At 36.8% G+C, this 17,531-nt stretch overlaps 1 protein-coding gene across 1 annotated transcript; it reads left to right on the top strand.

Annotated features, from left to right (window-relative positions):
• Window positions 1-5,018: 5,018 nt before the first annotated feature.
• LOC145580180 (uncharacterized) lies at window positions 5,019-14,598 on the top strand. The gene is made up of 7 exons (XM_081637572.1): window positions 5,019-5,942; window positions 7,673-7,711; window positions 7,800-7,870; window positions 12,812-12,876; window positions 12,957-13,046; window positions 13,154-13,246; window positions 13,981-14,598. The coding sequence occupies exons 1-7, from the start codon at window positions 5,545-5,547 to the stop codon at window positions 14,389-14,391; spliced, it is 1,167 nt and encodes a 388-aa protein (XP_081493698.1). The 5' UTR covers window positions 5,019-5,544; the 3' UTR covers window positions 14,392-14,598.
• The last annotated feature ends 2,933 nt before the right edge of the window (window positions 14,599-17,531 follow it).

Below are 17,531 nucleotides of genomic sequence, written 5' to 3'. Positions count from 1 at the left end.
ATATTGTTGGAAAGGTATTTTCAAGCCCCATCCAACTACACAACTATTGGACCCTGATTATGGACTATACTAAACTGGATTGGACGTTTTTCATAAATAGGATACGAAATGAATGATTTTCGAAAACATAAATGAATTATTTTTATTAAAACATTTTATAAAACAGAAGAATTCACGAGAAACTTCAACACTTCAACTCGTTCAATAATTAATGACGTGAAAAATACACATCATTGGGTTTGGTTTTTGGGAGACACAATCAGGTGTCTACATCGCCCATTCCTTTAACCCATTGACAAAGTTAAACACATGATCTTTCTCGTTCATGTCTGTGATGTCCAACATTATTGCCGAATATTCCTTCATATAGTCGCGAAGAGAGCCCTTCTAGCGGCACTCTAGCAACTTTATCCGAGAACCAAAGTTTGTGTTGTCGAGGTAGAATTGTTCTTTGAGTTCCTCCTTGAACTCCGCCCATGTATCAATCTTTATCCTTCCTGCTTCGATGTATGTGTGCTTGGCATGCCACCAAAGCTTAGCATCTTAAGACAAGTACATGATAGAAGTATCCACTTTTTTATCGTCACTCAATTGACATACTCGGAAGTACTGCTCCATGTCGAAGAGGAAGTTGTCGACTTCTTTGGCATCTCTAGCGCCACTATAGTCGCGAGGTTTGGGAGGCTTGATATTCGCCGCACCAACACCAAGTGCGTCTCTGCCCACAGCGTGCATTAGGGTAGCACATTTCTCAAGTGCTTCATAGGCTTGTTCTTAAACAAATTGTAATTATTCGCGGAGAGCATCTCTATCTTCCATCAATTTTACAATTTGCTTGGCTTGCTCGTGTACAATGACTTGCAGTTGGGACCATTTGTCCGCTTTCGTCTCGAGCCAACCAAGTCTTTCTTCTATGAATTCCATCTTCGTGTAGCCCTCCTTGGTGCCTACACGGGTTGCTTGCGATGAGGTTCGGACCTCGGCTCTAATACCAACTGTCACAGTCCGGGAGTTTGGACCCCAAAACGTGAGGCGCGTTCTAGCCTTTTGGCGGCAAGAACGCTAGCCTTGAGCGGAAGAGGGGCTTGCAAGCACAAAGCAACACAAGCGGGCAATTAAATCACATGAGCACTCACGTCTATTTGGCGACGGAGTGCGGGTGGTCGGGGCTTGTGACGGCCGATACGTCAAGGCGGGAACAAGCGGTTCCGAACCACGAGTTCTTAGTGCATCAAGTTGGTTTGCAGGAGAGCTATTATGCTAGTAAAATATAATATCTATAAAGGTCTAACAACAAACAAGCATAAAAGTAAGGCAACATTTGGTAGAAGGCTTAAGATTTCATTAATCATTGACCCTCTAAAGAGCTTTAATTTAATTACAAGGAGAATCCCTAGTGAACACAGAACTAACAGTAACATAATAATGGGACCTCAAGCTTAGAAAACATAAAGTAAACTCTAAGAAAGCATCTAAAGGGAATCTAATACATCAAAAGGAGTCGGATTCTAACATCCTCCCCCACTTATGCTTTCGACAACCTCGTCGACTTACAAGAATTACAATTAAAATTAGAAATTCCTAAATTATCTTGAGTCTCTGGTGCGCCGTTGGTGCGGCTGAATTCTTGAATCTTTGCTGACTCTAGAGCTGGATCTTCGTTGTTGACGAGGAGCTTGTCTCTGGGGTGGCTCTGCTCGAACAACTTGTTAAGAGCTTCATCTCCGAATTACCTCATGGGAGCTGAATGTTGTAGTTTCTGACGGCGAGCTGCTTCCTCGATCATCTGTTGGGGAGCTGCTTCCTTGGGAATGTGGTGGTGAGCTTCAATTTACAGTTGGTGCCTCTTCGGTGACCATTGTTTCCTTGATCCCCTACACGTGACCTTCGTTGTTTGCTCGAGCACTGTTTTCCTCTCTCTTGGGAGGTTCTCCTTGGGTGTCTCTAGGCTCGTCGTTCTTTGCTTCGAACCGAGAGTCTGATTTTGGGTTTGGCGGGGGTGTATCTTGGAAGTTGCCGACTCACTTGGCTTCATCTCTCGCTTCCGGGTGTCTCTAGCGCGAGCTTGTTTCTTCGATGTCGCCTTCTTCTCTGGCTCCATCACTCGCATTGTCGATAGGTACTTTGGGTACTTCCTCAGGCACTACCACTCTCATAGCACTCATTCACTACAGGGAACCCATCCTGCATGTGGCTCCTTATCGCCGCGGGTCTTTCTTGGGGCCTCCTAAACGGACATGGATGACAATCTCTTCTGGATCTTGTCAAGCTCTTCTTTATGCTCGCACTCCCACCATTTGTGTGGGCCTCGACAAAGTATGTAGTTTATCGGCCTTATGTTTGCCGAGGACGTGCCTGCCTTTGAGTTTCCGAAGTTGTGGGAGGGGGTAGATGTTGATCTCTAGGCATCACCTCCTACACTTCTTCTATGATATGTATTGACGGTGTTGGATGATACTCAAGGGCCATTCTCTGTACCCTTTGAAGAGCTTAGAGTCGGGCTATTAGAGTGTGTTGACGTCCCACTTGAATCATTCTCGGATTGACGGCCCTTCCCGACTGAGTAATCCATCAATCTCTTAGTAGCGCACATAGCAACAGCGAGGGTATCAATCTTCTACCTTAAATTCTCTTGCTGCGCCCATTCCTTTAACCCATTGAAAAATTTAAACACACGATTTTTCTCGTTCATGTCTGTGATGTCCAACATTATCACCGAGTATTCCTTCACATAGTCGCGAAGAGAGCCCTTCTGGCGGCACTCTAGCAACTTCATCCGAGCAACAAAGGTTGTGTTGTCGAGGTAGAATTGTTCTTTGAGTTCCTCTTTGAACTCCGCCCATGTATCAATCTTTATCCTTCCTGCTTCGATGTCTGCGTGCTTGATGCACTACCAAATCTTAGCATCTTCGGACAAGTACATGATAGCAGTATCCACTTTCTGATCGTCACTCAATTGACATACTTGGAAGTACTGCTCCATGTCGAACAGGAAGTTGTTGACTTCTTTGGCATCTCTAGCGCCATTGTAGTCGCGAGGTTTGGGCGGCTTGATCTTCGCCGCACCAACACCAAGTGCGTCTCTGCCCACAGCGCGCATTAGGGTAGCACATTTCTCAAGTGCTTCATCGGCTTGTTCTTGAACAAATTGTAATTGTTCGCGGAGAGCATCTCTATCTTCCATCAATTTTACAATTTGCTCTGCTTGCTCGTGTACAATGACTTGCAGTTGGGACCATTTGTCCGTTTTCGTCTCGAGCCAACCAAGTCTTTCCTCTATGAATTTCATCTTCGTGTAGCCCTCCTTGGTGCCTACACGGGTTTCTTGCGAAGAGGTTTGTACCTTGGCTCTAATACCAACTGTCACAGTCCGGAAGTTTGGACCCCGAAACGTGCGGCGCACTCTTGCCTTTTGGCAGCAAGAACGCTAGCTTTGAGAGGAAGAGGGGCTTGCGAGTACAAAGAAACACAAGCGGGAACTTAAATCATAGGAGCACTCACGTCTATTTGGGCGACGGAGTGCGGGTGGTTGGGGCTTGTGACGGCCGATATTTCAAGGCGGGCACAAGCAGGTCTAAACCACAAGTTTTTAGTGCATCAAGTTGGTTTGGAGGGGAGCTATTATGCAAGTAAGACACAATATCTATTAAGGTCTAACAAAAAACAAGCATAAAAGTAAGGCAACACTTGGTAGAAGGCTTAAGATTTCATTTATCATTCACCCTCTTAAGAGTTTTAATTTGATTACAAGGAGAATCCCTAGTGAACAATGAACTGACAATAACACAATAATGGGATCTCAAGCTTAGAAAACATAAATTAAACTTTAAGAAAGCTTCTAAAGGAATCTAATACATCAAAAGGAGTCGGATTTTAACACCTAGGCAGCATGCGCAGGCAGCAAGTTCAGGCAGCTCGCCCGGGCAGCAGCGCCCAGGCAATGGCATCCAAGCAGCCTAGGCATCTTCGTCCAGGCCAGGCAAGGGCACCCTAGTGGCCCACCTGGAAGCAGCCCAATCCTAGTTCGCCGGCACTAGGCTCGACTTAAAAAAAAAAAAATAAATTATGGTTATGAGGACGCAACTCGAACACAGTCCATGTCACCGAGCCGGTTGATTTAATTCAATCGATGTCTTTCCGACAAACACCCAAATGGCGGAGTGCACATTACGACTTTGTCGTGGGCTTAATGTTTGGACCCCCTATGGGCCACGTTCATTAAATACGAAAATTACCAAAATGCCCTTACTTAAACCCTAAACGGGAAAATTCCAGCATCATGCACAACACGCATCCCGAGAAACTCTAACATAGCCCAACAGGGCCTAATACGGCCCAAAACGGCCATAAACCCTAATCCTAACCCTAATCAAGTTAGTTAATCATCTCTTATAAATACTAATCTTTACAGATTAGCGAGATAATTAATTTTCTCCACTCTCTCTCTCTACAAACTTTCTCTCTAAACACAGTTGACTGACTTGGGGCTTTCTTGGGAACACCCCCGAGGTAGTTGATTTTCGTTGTTTGCAGGACTCGGTTTTGTTAGGCGAGTAGGTTCCCCCACTACCCAGATCCCAAAATTCTTTTGCATAAACAACAAGCAATATGAATTTTATTTTTTATTTTATTTTTATTTTTTTAGGCCTGGACCGAATAGTCTAATTTTACAGATTTAAGGCAAACATTGTTGGCCCGACCTGATTAAGTGTGCCTTTTCTTTTTTTTTTCTTTCTGCTTGATCTGTCCATTGATCACCTCTATTCTATATGAGGAGGTGGATTCTGCTACATGTGACAAGTCCATCTAATTCAAACCAGCCCAGACTATTCCAATTTTCAACCGTTCAAAGGCCTTATACTACGACAGTATGTAAGTCGACATGAGCAATATCATATCACTATATCAGCAAATTCCAGAAGATTAACTTCGCCCAACACCACACACGTGGCACACCTCACATCCAGTAGATATGCACTTCTTCCCTTCCAATCAAAAAAATTCTCATCTCAATTAAAATAAAAATTATCTTCTTCTTTCGTTATTCATCTCAAAAAAAATAAAATAAAACCTAACAAAATATCGCCTTTGACACGAGCATAAAAAGCCAGAAAGAAAATAAAACATGTAACTGTTATAAAATGACATCATATGAGGTGGACCCCACCCAATTAGCTTCCGTTGTTATACATAACAGGTAACCCGCATTTCTAGTAAAAGTATTATCTCGTCAAACTTAAACAAAAAAATTAAAAAAAAAACTCTCTAAATTTAGCCTTTCCTTGCCTTTCAATTTCCTACGTTATTCCTTAATTACCATTCTCTTGAAGTTTCTGAAATCAACTCAAATCAAAGAAAATACCAGAATAAGGGAGGGAAAATATTTAAGTTTATCATACTACACAAAATCGAATTTGAATTTTGATATTACCTGTTTGAATTTTTACAAATAAATTAAATAATTTTTCCTCCCTTATTCTGGTACAAAATTGTTGATTACTTTTGGTAAAAAATTGCATAATTCGATATTTATAATCAACAATTATGGCGTCGGAGATGTTAACATCCGGAGCAAGTGGGAGAGTTAGCGCCTTGATATCATTGAGTGCATGGAGGAGTGTGATGAATTTGATTTTAGCAATTTTGTTCGTGATTGTGGTGCCGTTCCGAAAGAGGAGAGAGAAATCGGTGTCGTTGGTATCGAAGGAGGAGAAGGTAGTGAGCAGTGGCGGTAGCGGTGGAGGGGCGGTGGTGAGATTGCCGGCGGCGATTGTGAGGAGAGTGGTGGTGGAGCAGGATGTGGCGTCGAGGCGGATGATAGCGATTAAGAGGGTTAAGGAGGATAAAGATGACAAGTGTTTGAGGGATTATTCGATTTTTGGTACCAAGAGAGGTGTTACACTTTTTACGCAATCTTGGTCTCCTGTTTCTAGAAATGTCAGGTATATATTTATTTTTTGATTGATATGTTTTTTGGCATTAAATTTGGTTTAAGATTACGTCCATCTTTTAGTTTTGGTTGTTGCTATCAATTTTGATTTGTATGTGTAATTCTAATGGTTCTGTTTTAGCCCCCCTAGACCCCACCCCTAAAAAAACAATGATATTGTTAGATATGTTTTTTATTTTATTTTATTTTATTTTATTTTAGAGAGCCACAGGGGGGTGGATGATAGGTAATTTTAATATAACGTTTTTACATTGTAAGTATGTGTTTTTAATGTGTTGTTTGAAGATATATGTAGTATTTGTTTGAACATGTGCATTTGATGATTTGGTAAAAAGGGACTAACAAAAGGGAATTGAAGAGAATAACAATTTGGTTGGTTGATGAAAACATTATCCGAAATATACAAAAGAAGTTTAGAGCATTAATTCAAAAAACGCAAAGCATATTCGAGCAACTTCAATGGCATGCTAATTGTTCATGCCACATAAGCTTTTAAGCTAATTATCTTTCAAGTTAGTTTGACCTGCTTACTGTTTAAATTATTAATTTATTGTTTTTATCTTAATTACTAATTTACTTTTAGTATTTTCTTTTTGGCAAGTTATTTTCAAGCAAATTAGCTTGCTTGCCAAGCCAATTGCATATTTTAGCTTCAATTGTCAAGCTAATAGCTGGGAACTATTTAAAATTACGAGGAAGTCCCTAGCTAAAATCATTGGAGTTACACTTAAAACTTCTTTCGATTATATCGATGTGATTTAAAGTGATCTTTACCTAGGGCCTAATGATTTGTTAGTCATGAAAATGATTTTCGTTTGATTCACTTAATTGTAGGAGAAATATTGATTTTGTATTGATCCATCTTAAATCTTTGCCAAAGAAACTTCTTGTATCAGGTGATAATGAAGTACAAACACTACCCTAATGGCATTTACCAGTTTCAAAGTTTCAAATGATATATTATTACTGGATTTAACAGCAATATTGGCTAATTTTGGCCTTGGGATCCTTAATTTTGTGAACCAAAGAGCAAAGAGGGGGAGAGAGGAAATGGCTGCTAATTATCTAGTAGTAGAAGCTAAGTCCATAAATAAAAATAAAAAGGGTTTTTGGTTTTAAGTTCATGATTTATGTAAATTTACTAGTCATTTGTGTTTTTAGTTACAACATATATTAAGCTTACATTTAGAGTATGATCTCAAGGTATTTGTTAAACTATTTTCGAACAATGTTTTTATGTCATACAGATCACAATTTTATTATATTGATTCAGGGAATATTGATGTGATGTACTTATAACTGATTTGATAATCTTCTAATTCCTCTATTCCAAATTAGTTAACCTCGTTTCTTTTCAGTCCATAATACCCTTATTTCAGCACTAATTGGCCTGTATTTACGAGCCTTACTCTGAGTTTGAAACCCACAAAATTCTGCGTGTGGTGCTGTTTGACATTGACGTTTCTTCACACTGTCTTCGTCCTAGATTTGCTGATAGTCCATTTCATATTATAAACATTCTACGATTTAGATTTTTTATGCTTTAATCTACTTAACAATTAAACTTTCTCAAATATGTATGTTGTTTAGACGTGAGTCAGCTAATTTCATCATATTGGTCTAACATGAAATTCAGGATGCATACTACGTAGTATATGTTTGTAGTATAAAGGCTATTTATTCTCCTGTCAGTAGTCTAATGCTTTGGTTACTTTTATGCAGGGGAGTTGTGTTGCTATTGCATGGCCTTAATGAACACAGGTTTGTCATGGTTTTTCTGGTGTATTTTATTTATTTTACCTTCTAGATTGGACATGCGAATTGTTAAGACATTTGCATTTGATTACAGTGGCCGATACAGTGACTTCGCGAAGCAGCTAAATGAGATTGGAATCAAGGTTTATGGAATGGACTGGATTGGTAAGTTCTTTAGTGCCATCATTGTTTAAATGATATCTGATATAAACTGTATGTCTGCAGCAGAATATCTTGTAATAATTTACATATCCTCGTTATTCACTATTTGCTATTTCCTTGGTGAATTTGTGACTTGTCAAAGAGTTTTCTTGTGAGTATTGTCTTAGTCTATGTGTGTATTAACAATTAAGTATTGGATGAAAGTTTGGTATGCTTATAACTATCTCTGATGATATCAGGAAATGATTTCCAGCTCTTGGAACGGGTTCATGTAATGTATCTTATTACTTTTTAAAACTGGACAACAAAAATATGGATCAATAATCTAAAAACTCACATTCCAAAGTGTTGTGTAATGAGTGGTGTGTGATATTTTGTAGTCATTTTACTAAATCCTTTTGACATAGTTCTCTCAAGCATTCCATCAGATAAGAAGAAAAATACATAGAGTTCTCCTTGTTTTATGCTCACCTTATTCAGCACCCTTACGATTGAACCTCTAGGGTAAGCATGGAGGAGGGTTTCTAATAGAACCTAGGGGCTAGGGCAATGAGGGTGAACAGAGTGAAGATTCAAGTTTGCATATCACAAAGTAAGAGAGAGAAGATTTTTAAACCCCAATTTAGAGAGTGTGCAAATGCTTCTGCTGCAAACAAGGTTGTGTATGTGTGTAAATATTTATCACACAAATAGTGCTACATCTATGACACTTGATTTTGAACAAAATATCTCTTGGTCTTTATTCTATTACTACCTCTATTTTGTACTTATGCTCCTAGAATCTTATACTCTCTCTTAGAATCTTATAACCCTATGCTTCTCTCTCTAGTGGTTGCATAATTGTGACATATGGAGTTGCATTGAGAAGTACAATTTCCATGAGGGGAAACTGGGGTAACAACTTCACCAAAAGCGGCAAAGATAAACAATAGGACCATCTGTCTAAAACCTTAAATAAAGAATCTAGGAACATCAATATGAGACGGAGGGTGTACTACATTAGTATCTTGTCATAATTTCGATGGGTGGAAATTTTACTTTCCCTGAATTATGGTCAAAATATTGGTGTCGAGGTCATTGTTTCATTTAATAATTTGTCATGAGAGGAATTTTAAAAATCTATTAATGACTTTGGTTGGAGGGAGTTAGGAAGGATATGAAGCAAATGGATTTGCATGAGAATGGGGTAATTGATCGTAAGGGATGGAGGAGGAAGATTTTTGTGGATGACTACACAGAATAATTACTTTTGGTTCATGTAGCCGACCCCACTTATGAGATTAAGGCTTTGATTGATTGATTGTTAATGATCTCTCTATTAACTAATTATTAGTTTGATCCTCCCTTCAATACAACTCTGTGGATTAATTATGTAAGAAATAAGTACTAAGAGACAGTGCAATTGTAGCTTATCCAGAACAGATTGTATAACTTGTGCATAATTTTTTTTTGCAGTATATGTGTCATAGTTTGTATAAGCTAAGCTAGAGTGTTGTATGTTTGCCAATTGATGGTTCTAAAATTTAATTAAATGTTAAAAAGGAACAAGGGTTTTTTGAGATATTAATTGGTTGTGTCCTCTTTTTTGAGATGATACTTTGAAAAGTCTGCAATTATTGATATACATATTTATACACTGGTCCTTTGAGTAAAAACCACAGCTGGGCCTGACTCACCTGACACTGATCCATTGGGCTTTTAGAATTATATGAGATTAAATTTCATGGTTCAGTAAGAGGATTCTATATCATTTAGTTCAGTAGGTAACTTGTATCGAGTCAGAAATTGGAGATAATGCAAAATATTCACTGCAAAACTGTCAACCAGATTCTACCTCTTAGCTTAAACCAATGATGATTGGATATAAAATGTTCCTGTGGACTGATACTTGAGTGTATGTTGGGGGGTGGGGGGGGGGGGGGGGGGGAGCTTAGTCTTCTAAGATCCAGTATCCTAGGTTTATTAATTTTGTTTATCGATTATTGATTTATACCAAATGGAAAAACCCATTATTCTTGGGCCTTAGATTACGAAGATGAATCAATTGGCTGGTTAAATGATCTGTTTTCTGTCTCCTTGGTGTCTAAGGATAGAGAGGTACAACCTGTAGAATTGATCATTACAAGTTTGGTTGTGCTGGTTAAACGAAATAGCAGGTTCTTTTTAGATCAAAAGGTCCAGTGGAAAAAGCCTTCATTACCTCAATGCTATGACTGACACCTCTAAGTATTAGACATGATTTTATTGAGATTTTACTTACTGTCGTGAAAGTAGTAACCTAGTTTGCCTCCTATCTCGGGTAAATGGTCAGTAAATCAGGGATTCGCTCTTAGCTCGTGTCATGACAGGCGGTGAATTAGCGATCCAATATTCTGATTGATAAGTATTTGGAACTTGATTGTTGTGGTGGGAACTCTGGCAATTTGGTGTGAACTACAAAAAAATTCCTCAAGGAAATCTGTTTCAGTTTTTCATTAATTTATGCTTCTCAGGTAGTTTCTTGAATGTCTATCTCATGGGACTGTACCTAAGGCCATGAGTTGGGGTGGAAAATGTAGAGTAAAATAATAAAAAATTAATAACTGGTTTTTACATGCCTAGAATAGGAGTGAAGATTTGATGGGGTTAATGCATTACGCTATTACCCTAAAAATGAGAGTAATGGTTACCCAGGAGCTCCCTAAAATAATCTTTCCCCCTTTTAACAATTAATCTGATTTTTCTGTCCATCATATTTCGTCACCCGTCTGCTTCATATCCATGGCTCCATCTTTCTTCCTCCATTTCTCTCTCTTTTCCCAGTCAACCTCTATGGCTCCACCAGGACCACCACCATATATTTCCTACCGCCACCACCTCAATTTGATTGCCAACGAGATTGCTGTTTTCAACTTGAATAATTAAGGATGCAAATTTCAAATTTTTGCTGGTAGAAAACTAAATTTAACTACCATGGAGTCAAATTAATCCAACTTCGGTGTTTCACTGTTTCCCTCTCTTCCCCTCTATCTCTCTTTCCAATCTACAATTTCTTTAGGTATTTTAGGGAATGTGAATATCCACTATTCCACTGCAACTATCCCTAGCCAGTGCTATCTCCATCACATAAGAAATGATCAAACTTCTTTCTCTTTTGTCTCACCATCCTGAGTCTCGAATCTTTTGCTTTTCGGGTAGTGGCGAACAATGCTGCTTGCGTTGTGGGGGATGCCTGCGCGTAGGGCCCGACCTCCCCCCCCCCCCCGCCGCTACACAACCATTGCCTTATTGTCTTGCTGCAGCTAAAGGATACCGCATCCGCAGTTCCTTGTTTTTCTTGCAGCTCCTGCTAAAGCAATTGTAGCAGCTCCTGCACCCATTAATTTCGCACCTTCTAACATAATTCCTTATAAATTCTATTCTCGTATATGGTGGTTTGCAAGAGAATTATTATGGTAGCAAGTTGTTTGCCATAATTTGTGAGGTGGTGGGTTTGCAATTTAGTATTACCCTAGGAATATTGCAAAAATGATAAATATGTTAACTTATCCTCTTAATTAGTCAAGGGATCCAAGCAGATACCCTGAAGATAAGGAAACGGGAATAATAGTGGGATGCCTTTTTTTTTTTGTTTTTTTTTTTTCTTCTATTTGCAATGAATCGTTGGAGATTAGACAAGAGAGCCTTTACTGTGAGGGGTTTTTTTTTTATTTTTTTTTTATTTTGGGGGGGGGGGGGGGAGGGTGTGGAGTTAAGTTTGACTAATTATGAGTTCAATAGTATACAACTTATATTATATGGCATAAATCCAAAAGCTTTCACTAGCTATGATACCAAACCAGCCCTTTAAAGTTTTGAAAATCAAAATGAAAAGGTGCTAGGTGCTTTTTGGTATCGGAATCTAATTTGCGATATGTATTTCCCTGACGCAACCCTCCCTTCCCCCAAAACCTCCAAAAGAACTAAAATGAAAGAGTAAAAGTTAGATTTCGTAGTTCCCATGCATCCTCATGTTATATTAATGAAGTCCAATTCTTGTCATTACTGCTTGAGAGTGTAGAAGTCATGCTTCTGTGCATCTATATGTTAATGTTGCAGGATTGAGCATTCTGATTGGGTGCCCTGTGGTGCTGAAAAAGTAAGCTATGAAGCTCCTCTTAATATGTAAGCTTGTTATTTGAGTCTTGTGCTGAAAAAGTAACATATGAAGCTTCTCTTAATATGTAATCTTGTTATTTGAGTTTTGAGTTTGATTAAAATAGTAAAGACCTGATGTATAGTTCTAAAAAATCTAATGACATAAACATCTAGCACGTTGTTGCTAAAACAAGTAATGATTCACAATGCTCTCTTCATTTTTGTGACTTAATTTTCGTCTCTTGTGCATAAGAAAACCTTAATGTGCTGGATTATCATGTCTATTTTTTTTTTCCTTTTTTATTGTAAATGTAAAACTTGATTCTTTCCTTTTTAAGTTTAGATGAAGTTTTTTGTTGTTTTACTGCCCTTTGTAGCGAAAACAAGTGTATTTTCAATTATCCCTATCTTTGTAACTTATTTTTCTTCTTCTGTGTGATAATAAAAAAAACCCTGGTTTGCGCTCATTTGAGCTGTATAATTGTGAGGTAATCTTCTTCAATGCAAACTTCTAGGTGTTGCATGCTAATGTGAGAGTAGGGATTTATCTATGCTGGATTATTGTATTTGTCTTTTATTCTTTTTTTTTTTTTTTTTCAAATTTAATTTCTTTCCTTCATGAGTTTCAGATGAAGTTTGTGATTTTCATTGCATAACCTGACTAAGCTTCAATTTCGGAGGATTGCATTTTTTCTATTTTTTTTTAATCGATCAGTTACTACCTTCATTAGGCAGGAAAAGGAAAATTTTGTTTTGTATCCTTTATCTCTATTTGTTAATGCTGCTGGTTGACTAATGTTGTTGGGTTCCCAATTTCCTTAATTTTAGGTCATGGTGGAAGTGATGGACTGCATGCTTATGTCCCATCCCTCGACGATGCTGTTGTTGATATGGTAAGCTTTAATCAGCCATAGGTAGCAAGACAACTCTCTATTTAACTTATTAATAATATCTGCTGATTATGCCAATGCAGAAAGCATTTCTAGATGCAATTTTGTCAGAGAATCCTGGACTTCCCTGCTTTTGCTTTGCACATTCCACAGGTGCAGCTATTTTACTTAAAGTGAGTATTCTCTCCGAGACCAATGAACTTTCTTGATTTCTCTTTATCTTGTTGACTATAAGTACATATTCCTCCAAAAACTTAATGCAGTTATGTCAAAAATGCAGGCTGCTCTTGACCCTAAGGTTGAAGCTCAAATAAGTGGCATAGTTTTGACATCTCCAGCAGTTGGTGTAAATCCATCCCATCCAATATTTAATGTAAGTTTCTCCTTTGTAATTTCTTCAAACTTGATACTATTGTAGCAGAGAATTCTGTATGCCTTTTTCAATATACATAATTGTAGAGACTTAAATGATTGTCCACCAATCCACTTATTACCAAGTCCCATTTAATTACTTTGTTATCTTAAGAAGAAAATTCCTTTTGTATGCTGTGATTCAAACCTACAATCAACCTTCTGAGAAAATCTTAATCATCCATCTGATCCTTATCTTCATTTGCACTGTGTAACTGCAACTGAATTCCATGACTTTGTAAATCTGGAGAATTTTGTGGAAGCTTGGAACCTCCCGTTGGGTTCATAACAATAAGTCAAAATAGTAGTAGAATCTTTATCTGCAAGTAGTGCAGTTCATTGAGGTAAAAATTCATAATGGTACTGATCTTTTGCCTCAGTTTTTATTTTTATTTTATATGTTTGTTTAGCATGCCTTTTGTGCTGTTGAATAAGGGTACTATTATCAGACTCTTTGAAGAATCACTTGGAGTTGGCTTAGTCTTTTGTTATCTAGGCAAGATTTTGGAGATAGGAGCTATATTAGACTATTACTAAAGGTTCTTGAATCTGCAGGAGTATTATGTGCCAGCCAAAGTTCAGTATTATGAAACTCTAATATGTTTCATGAACAAGTCTGATTAAGTGGTGCAAAGAATTGGTGCCTTTGCTGCTCTCATGTAATCTTATGGTACTATTGTACTATTGTTATTTCAGGTCATTGCCCCAATTGCGTCCTTATTATTTCCAAGGTATCAATGCCATGCTGCAAACAAATCAGGCACAGTAGTTTGTAGAGATCCAGAGGCACTGAAAGCAAAGTATTCAGACCCCCTTGTATACACAGGTGCTATTCGTGTAAGGACCGGCTGTGAGATTCTCCGCATATCTGCGTATTTACAAGATAACTTGATGAAATTGAGAGTTCCATTCCTTGTACTACATGGATCTGCTGATGCTGTGACTGACCCAAAAGGTTCCCAGAAATTGTATGAAGAAGCCTCATCAATTGACAAGGCCATCAAATTGTATGATGGATTGTTGCATGACATTCTCTTCGAACCTGAACGAAAAACTGTATTCCATGATATAACTGACTGGTTAATTCAACGAATAGGAGGAGAGTAGATGTGAAATCGATTACAGTTTTTATAAACCAGAATATATTGATGAGCGCGACTTTTTTTTTGATGTTGTTGCTCTCTATGAATGTGCAAGTGGGCTGTTGAGGTATGGAAGAATAACGAGCGTTCGTTCATTCTTTCTGTTTAGAAGTCGAGACTTGCACAACTGCATGTATTTTCTTCTTAATTGATAGTGAACTGTTGAAGATCAGTGGCAAAGTATTTCTTTTCTACTTATAGCACTCATGTAATCCCTGACCCGACCGATAACCCGACCTGAAGTTACTAAGAGAAACCCGAGCTCGACCCAACCCGAACCCGAACAATTTGAATTCGACCCGATTTGACCCAAATTTCATTTTTCATAATAATTATATTAACTTTTACACTATTTTTATAGTTTCTAAGCATAACCCGAAATCTGTCCCGAACCTGACCCGCTGACTCAAATTACCACCCCTATACTAACAGGGGCGGATACATGTTGGGTTCAAACAGGTTCATTGAACCCACAATTTTTTCTGAAAAAAGGTTATAATTAATACTTGAGAGATGTTAGGCTAGATGTTGAAGTGCAACTCAATGGTAATTTTTACCCTACACCAGTCTTGTAGATTAAGGGTTCGGATCCTACCCTCATCGCTTTTTTAAAATTTTAAAATTTTACCTGATTATTAATATTTGACGATTGCTAATTGCCTAATTTGATATATAATTGACAAATTAAATAGTTGGTTGTTACTTGATATATATAATTGACAGTTTTTAATTCAATTGTATATAGTTTTTAATTTGTGTGTAATATTAATTTTTGTCATTTTGGAGTTCGAACTTAGAATGTTAAATTATTTAGGGATAAAAGTTACATGATTGATTTTTATGTATTACGACATTGTTTTTTTTTTTTTTTTTTTTTTTTTTGTTTTTTTTTTTTTATAAAAAAAAAGGATTACAGTATTGATTTACAATTTTACATTAACTGTATTAAAAAAAAAAAAAAAAAAAAAAAGGTGATGATGTATTGACACGATTCTAAACTATGAAAAATGCTTTTATATGTAGTAGTGTTTTTTTTTCTTTCTTTTTTTTTAAAAAAATTTATTTATTTATTTTTAAATTTAAACTTATATATTGAAATTTGAATTTTTTGACTTTTACCACCAAAAAAATCAAAAAATTGTTTTTTACCTCCAAAACTTCTAAAACTTTTATTTTACCACTAAATAAAAAATTAAAAATTGTTTTTTACCACCTGGCGTAAAAAATCCAACGGAATTTTTTAAATTCTTCGATTTTCATGTCAAATACATGGTCTTTAGGGGTTTTTGGGAGCATTTTGGTCCTAAGGGCCCAATTTGAGGTCAGAATTGACAAAAAAATGATTAGAAATACTTCGTTTTGCAAGTTTAAAAATACCTCGATTTGCGTAAAACACGCAAAACGAGGCATTTTCGATCATTTGTCAATTTTGACCTCAAATTGGTCCCATAGAACCAAAATACCCCCCTAAACCTATGAAGAACATGTTTGCGCACGAAATTCGAAGAAATTTTTTTAAACTGTTAGATTTAACGGTTTTCTTGACGTTAGATGGTAAAAAAACAATTTTTAGAATATTTTTTGGTGGTAAAATAAAAGTTTTAGAAGTTTTGGTGGTAAAAAACAATTTTTTTGATTTTTTTTTTTTTGGTAAAAGTCAAAATTTAAAATTTTAATTAAAAAATTTTCATTTTTTTTACCCCGATTTTGAACTCACTCTTCGAAATTTCTGGATACGCCACTTCATAGTGCATACTGAGTTTTGCATTTTACTATATTGCGTGGATTATTGGCTGGTGTCACCGTGTCATACTTTGTGATTGCATTCGGAGTTTCGGACTTAACAACTATATATATATATATATATATATATATATATATATATATATATATATATATATATATATATATATATATATATATATATATTATATTATATATATTATATATATATATATATATATATTTATATATATATATATATACCCAAATCATATACTCCCTCCGTTGCATATTACTCGCAACAAAGCAATATTTTATATTTCACAAATAATACCCCTTTATTGCGAGTAATATGTAACGGAGGGAGTAGTTAAGTTAAGTAGTACTCTATCTGTCTCTTATTACAAAGCATATTGTAGGGTTATTCTCCCCAAATCACAATTTAAGTAAGTAACTAGTAAATAGCTTGGGGGTTGCCTCGAGTTGCTATTGTTGTAAACATGCAATCGATAAATTTTTGTAAAGAATTTTCAAAACTGTAATAGTCATTGTCAAACCAAAATTGAGTTATGCTTTGAGTATTATTTTTTTTTCTAAATTGAACCTTGTGGTTTATTTACTTATATAGATTTTTTTTTTAACATATTAATAACAAAGTTACTGATTGACTTCGATGGTTAAATAGTCATCTTTCTTATAATAGGTTGAGGGTACTACACTATTACGTGGCACATCAACATTGTTAAGAACACCTTTTAATAGATTAGTATAGATATTATTATTGTTAGTAATAATATTAATGTTGTAAGAAGAAGAAATGAAAAAAAACTATAAGACTTTAGATACTATAAGCAGAATTGCATGAATCACATTCATATGCATCTAATAACCAAGATCATTGCATAACACATAAAGAACATATAATTAGACCTTTGAAGCGTGATTCCACGTGCGATCGAGCAAGAATAATAGGAGATAAAGAACCCCAAGCATGATTACTCTACTTGGTCCACTAGCACAGATTAAACCTCCACTAATGCTAGTTAGTTGTGATTGAACCCTTTAATCAACCTTCTACGGAGAGGAGAGGAAATAAATAACAACGATCTACCACAACGAACACCACACGCTACGTAGGTGGCCAGCCGACGGATGGGAGAGAAAGAGGGGAGGGCCGTGTATGTGAGGAGAGAGTGGGGGATTAGGGTTTGGGAATACTTGGTTGCCTTGTGTCACAATTCACTGACTTGTTAATTGTGTCTTATGTCAACCTTAGGGTATGAATTTTATTTATAAATCATATCTCTAAATAAGATTTCATGTCAAGCCCAAATATCTTATCCTAATCAAACTACTCTAGCCCCAGTTGTTAATGGCTGAGGT

Source organism: Chenopodium album, chromosome 14 (assembly GCF_948465745.1).
Source record: "Chenopodium album chromosome 14, dcCheAlbu1.1, whole genome shotgun sequence".
Taxonomy (NCBI): domain Eukaryota; kingdom Viridiplantae; phylum Streptophyta; class Magnoliopsida; order Caryophyllales; family Amaranthaceae; genus Chenopodium; species Chenopodium album.
This window is presented reverse-complemented; position numbering and strand designations above follow the sequence as displayed.

Coding starts and splice junctions, on each gene's coding strand:
- LOC145580180 (XM_081637572.1), top strand. CDS start 5,545: ATGGCGTCGGAGATGTTAACATCCGGAGCAAGTGGGAGAGTTAGCGCC. Junction 5,943..7,672: donor CCTGTTTCTAGAAATGTCAG/GTATATATTTAT, acceptor ACTTTTATGCAG/GGGAGTTGTGTTGCTATTGC. Junction 12,877..12,956: donor ACGATGCTGTTGTTGATATG/GTAAGCTTTAAT, acceptor ATGCCAATGCAG/AAAGCATTTCTAGATGCAAT.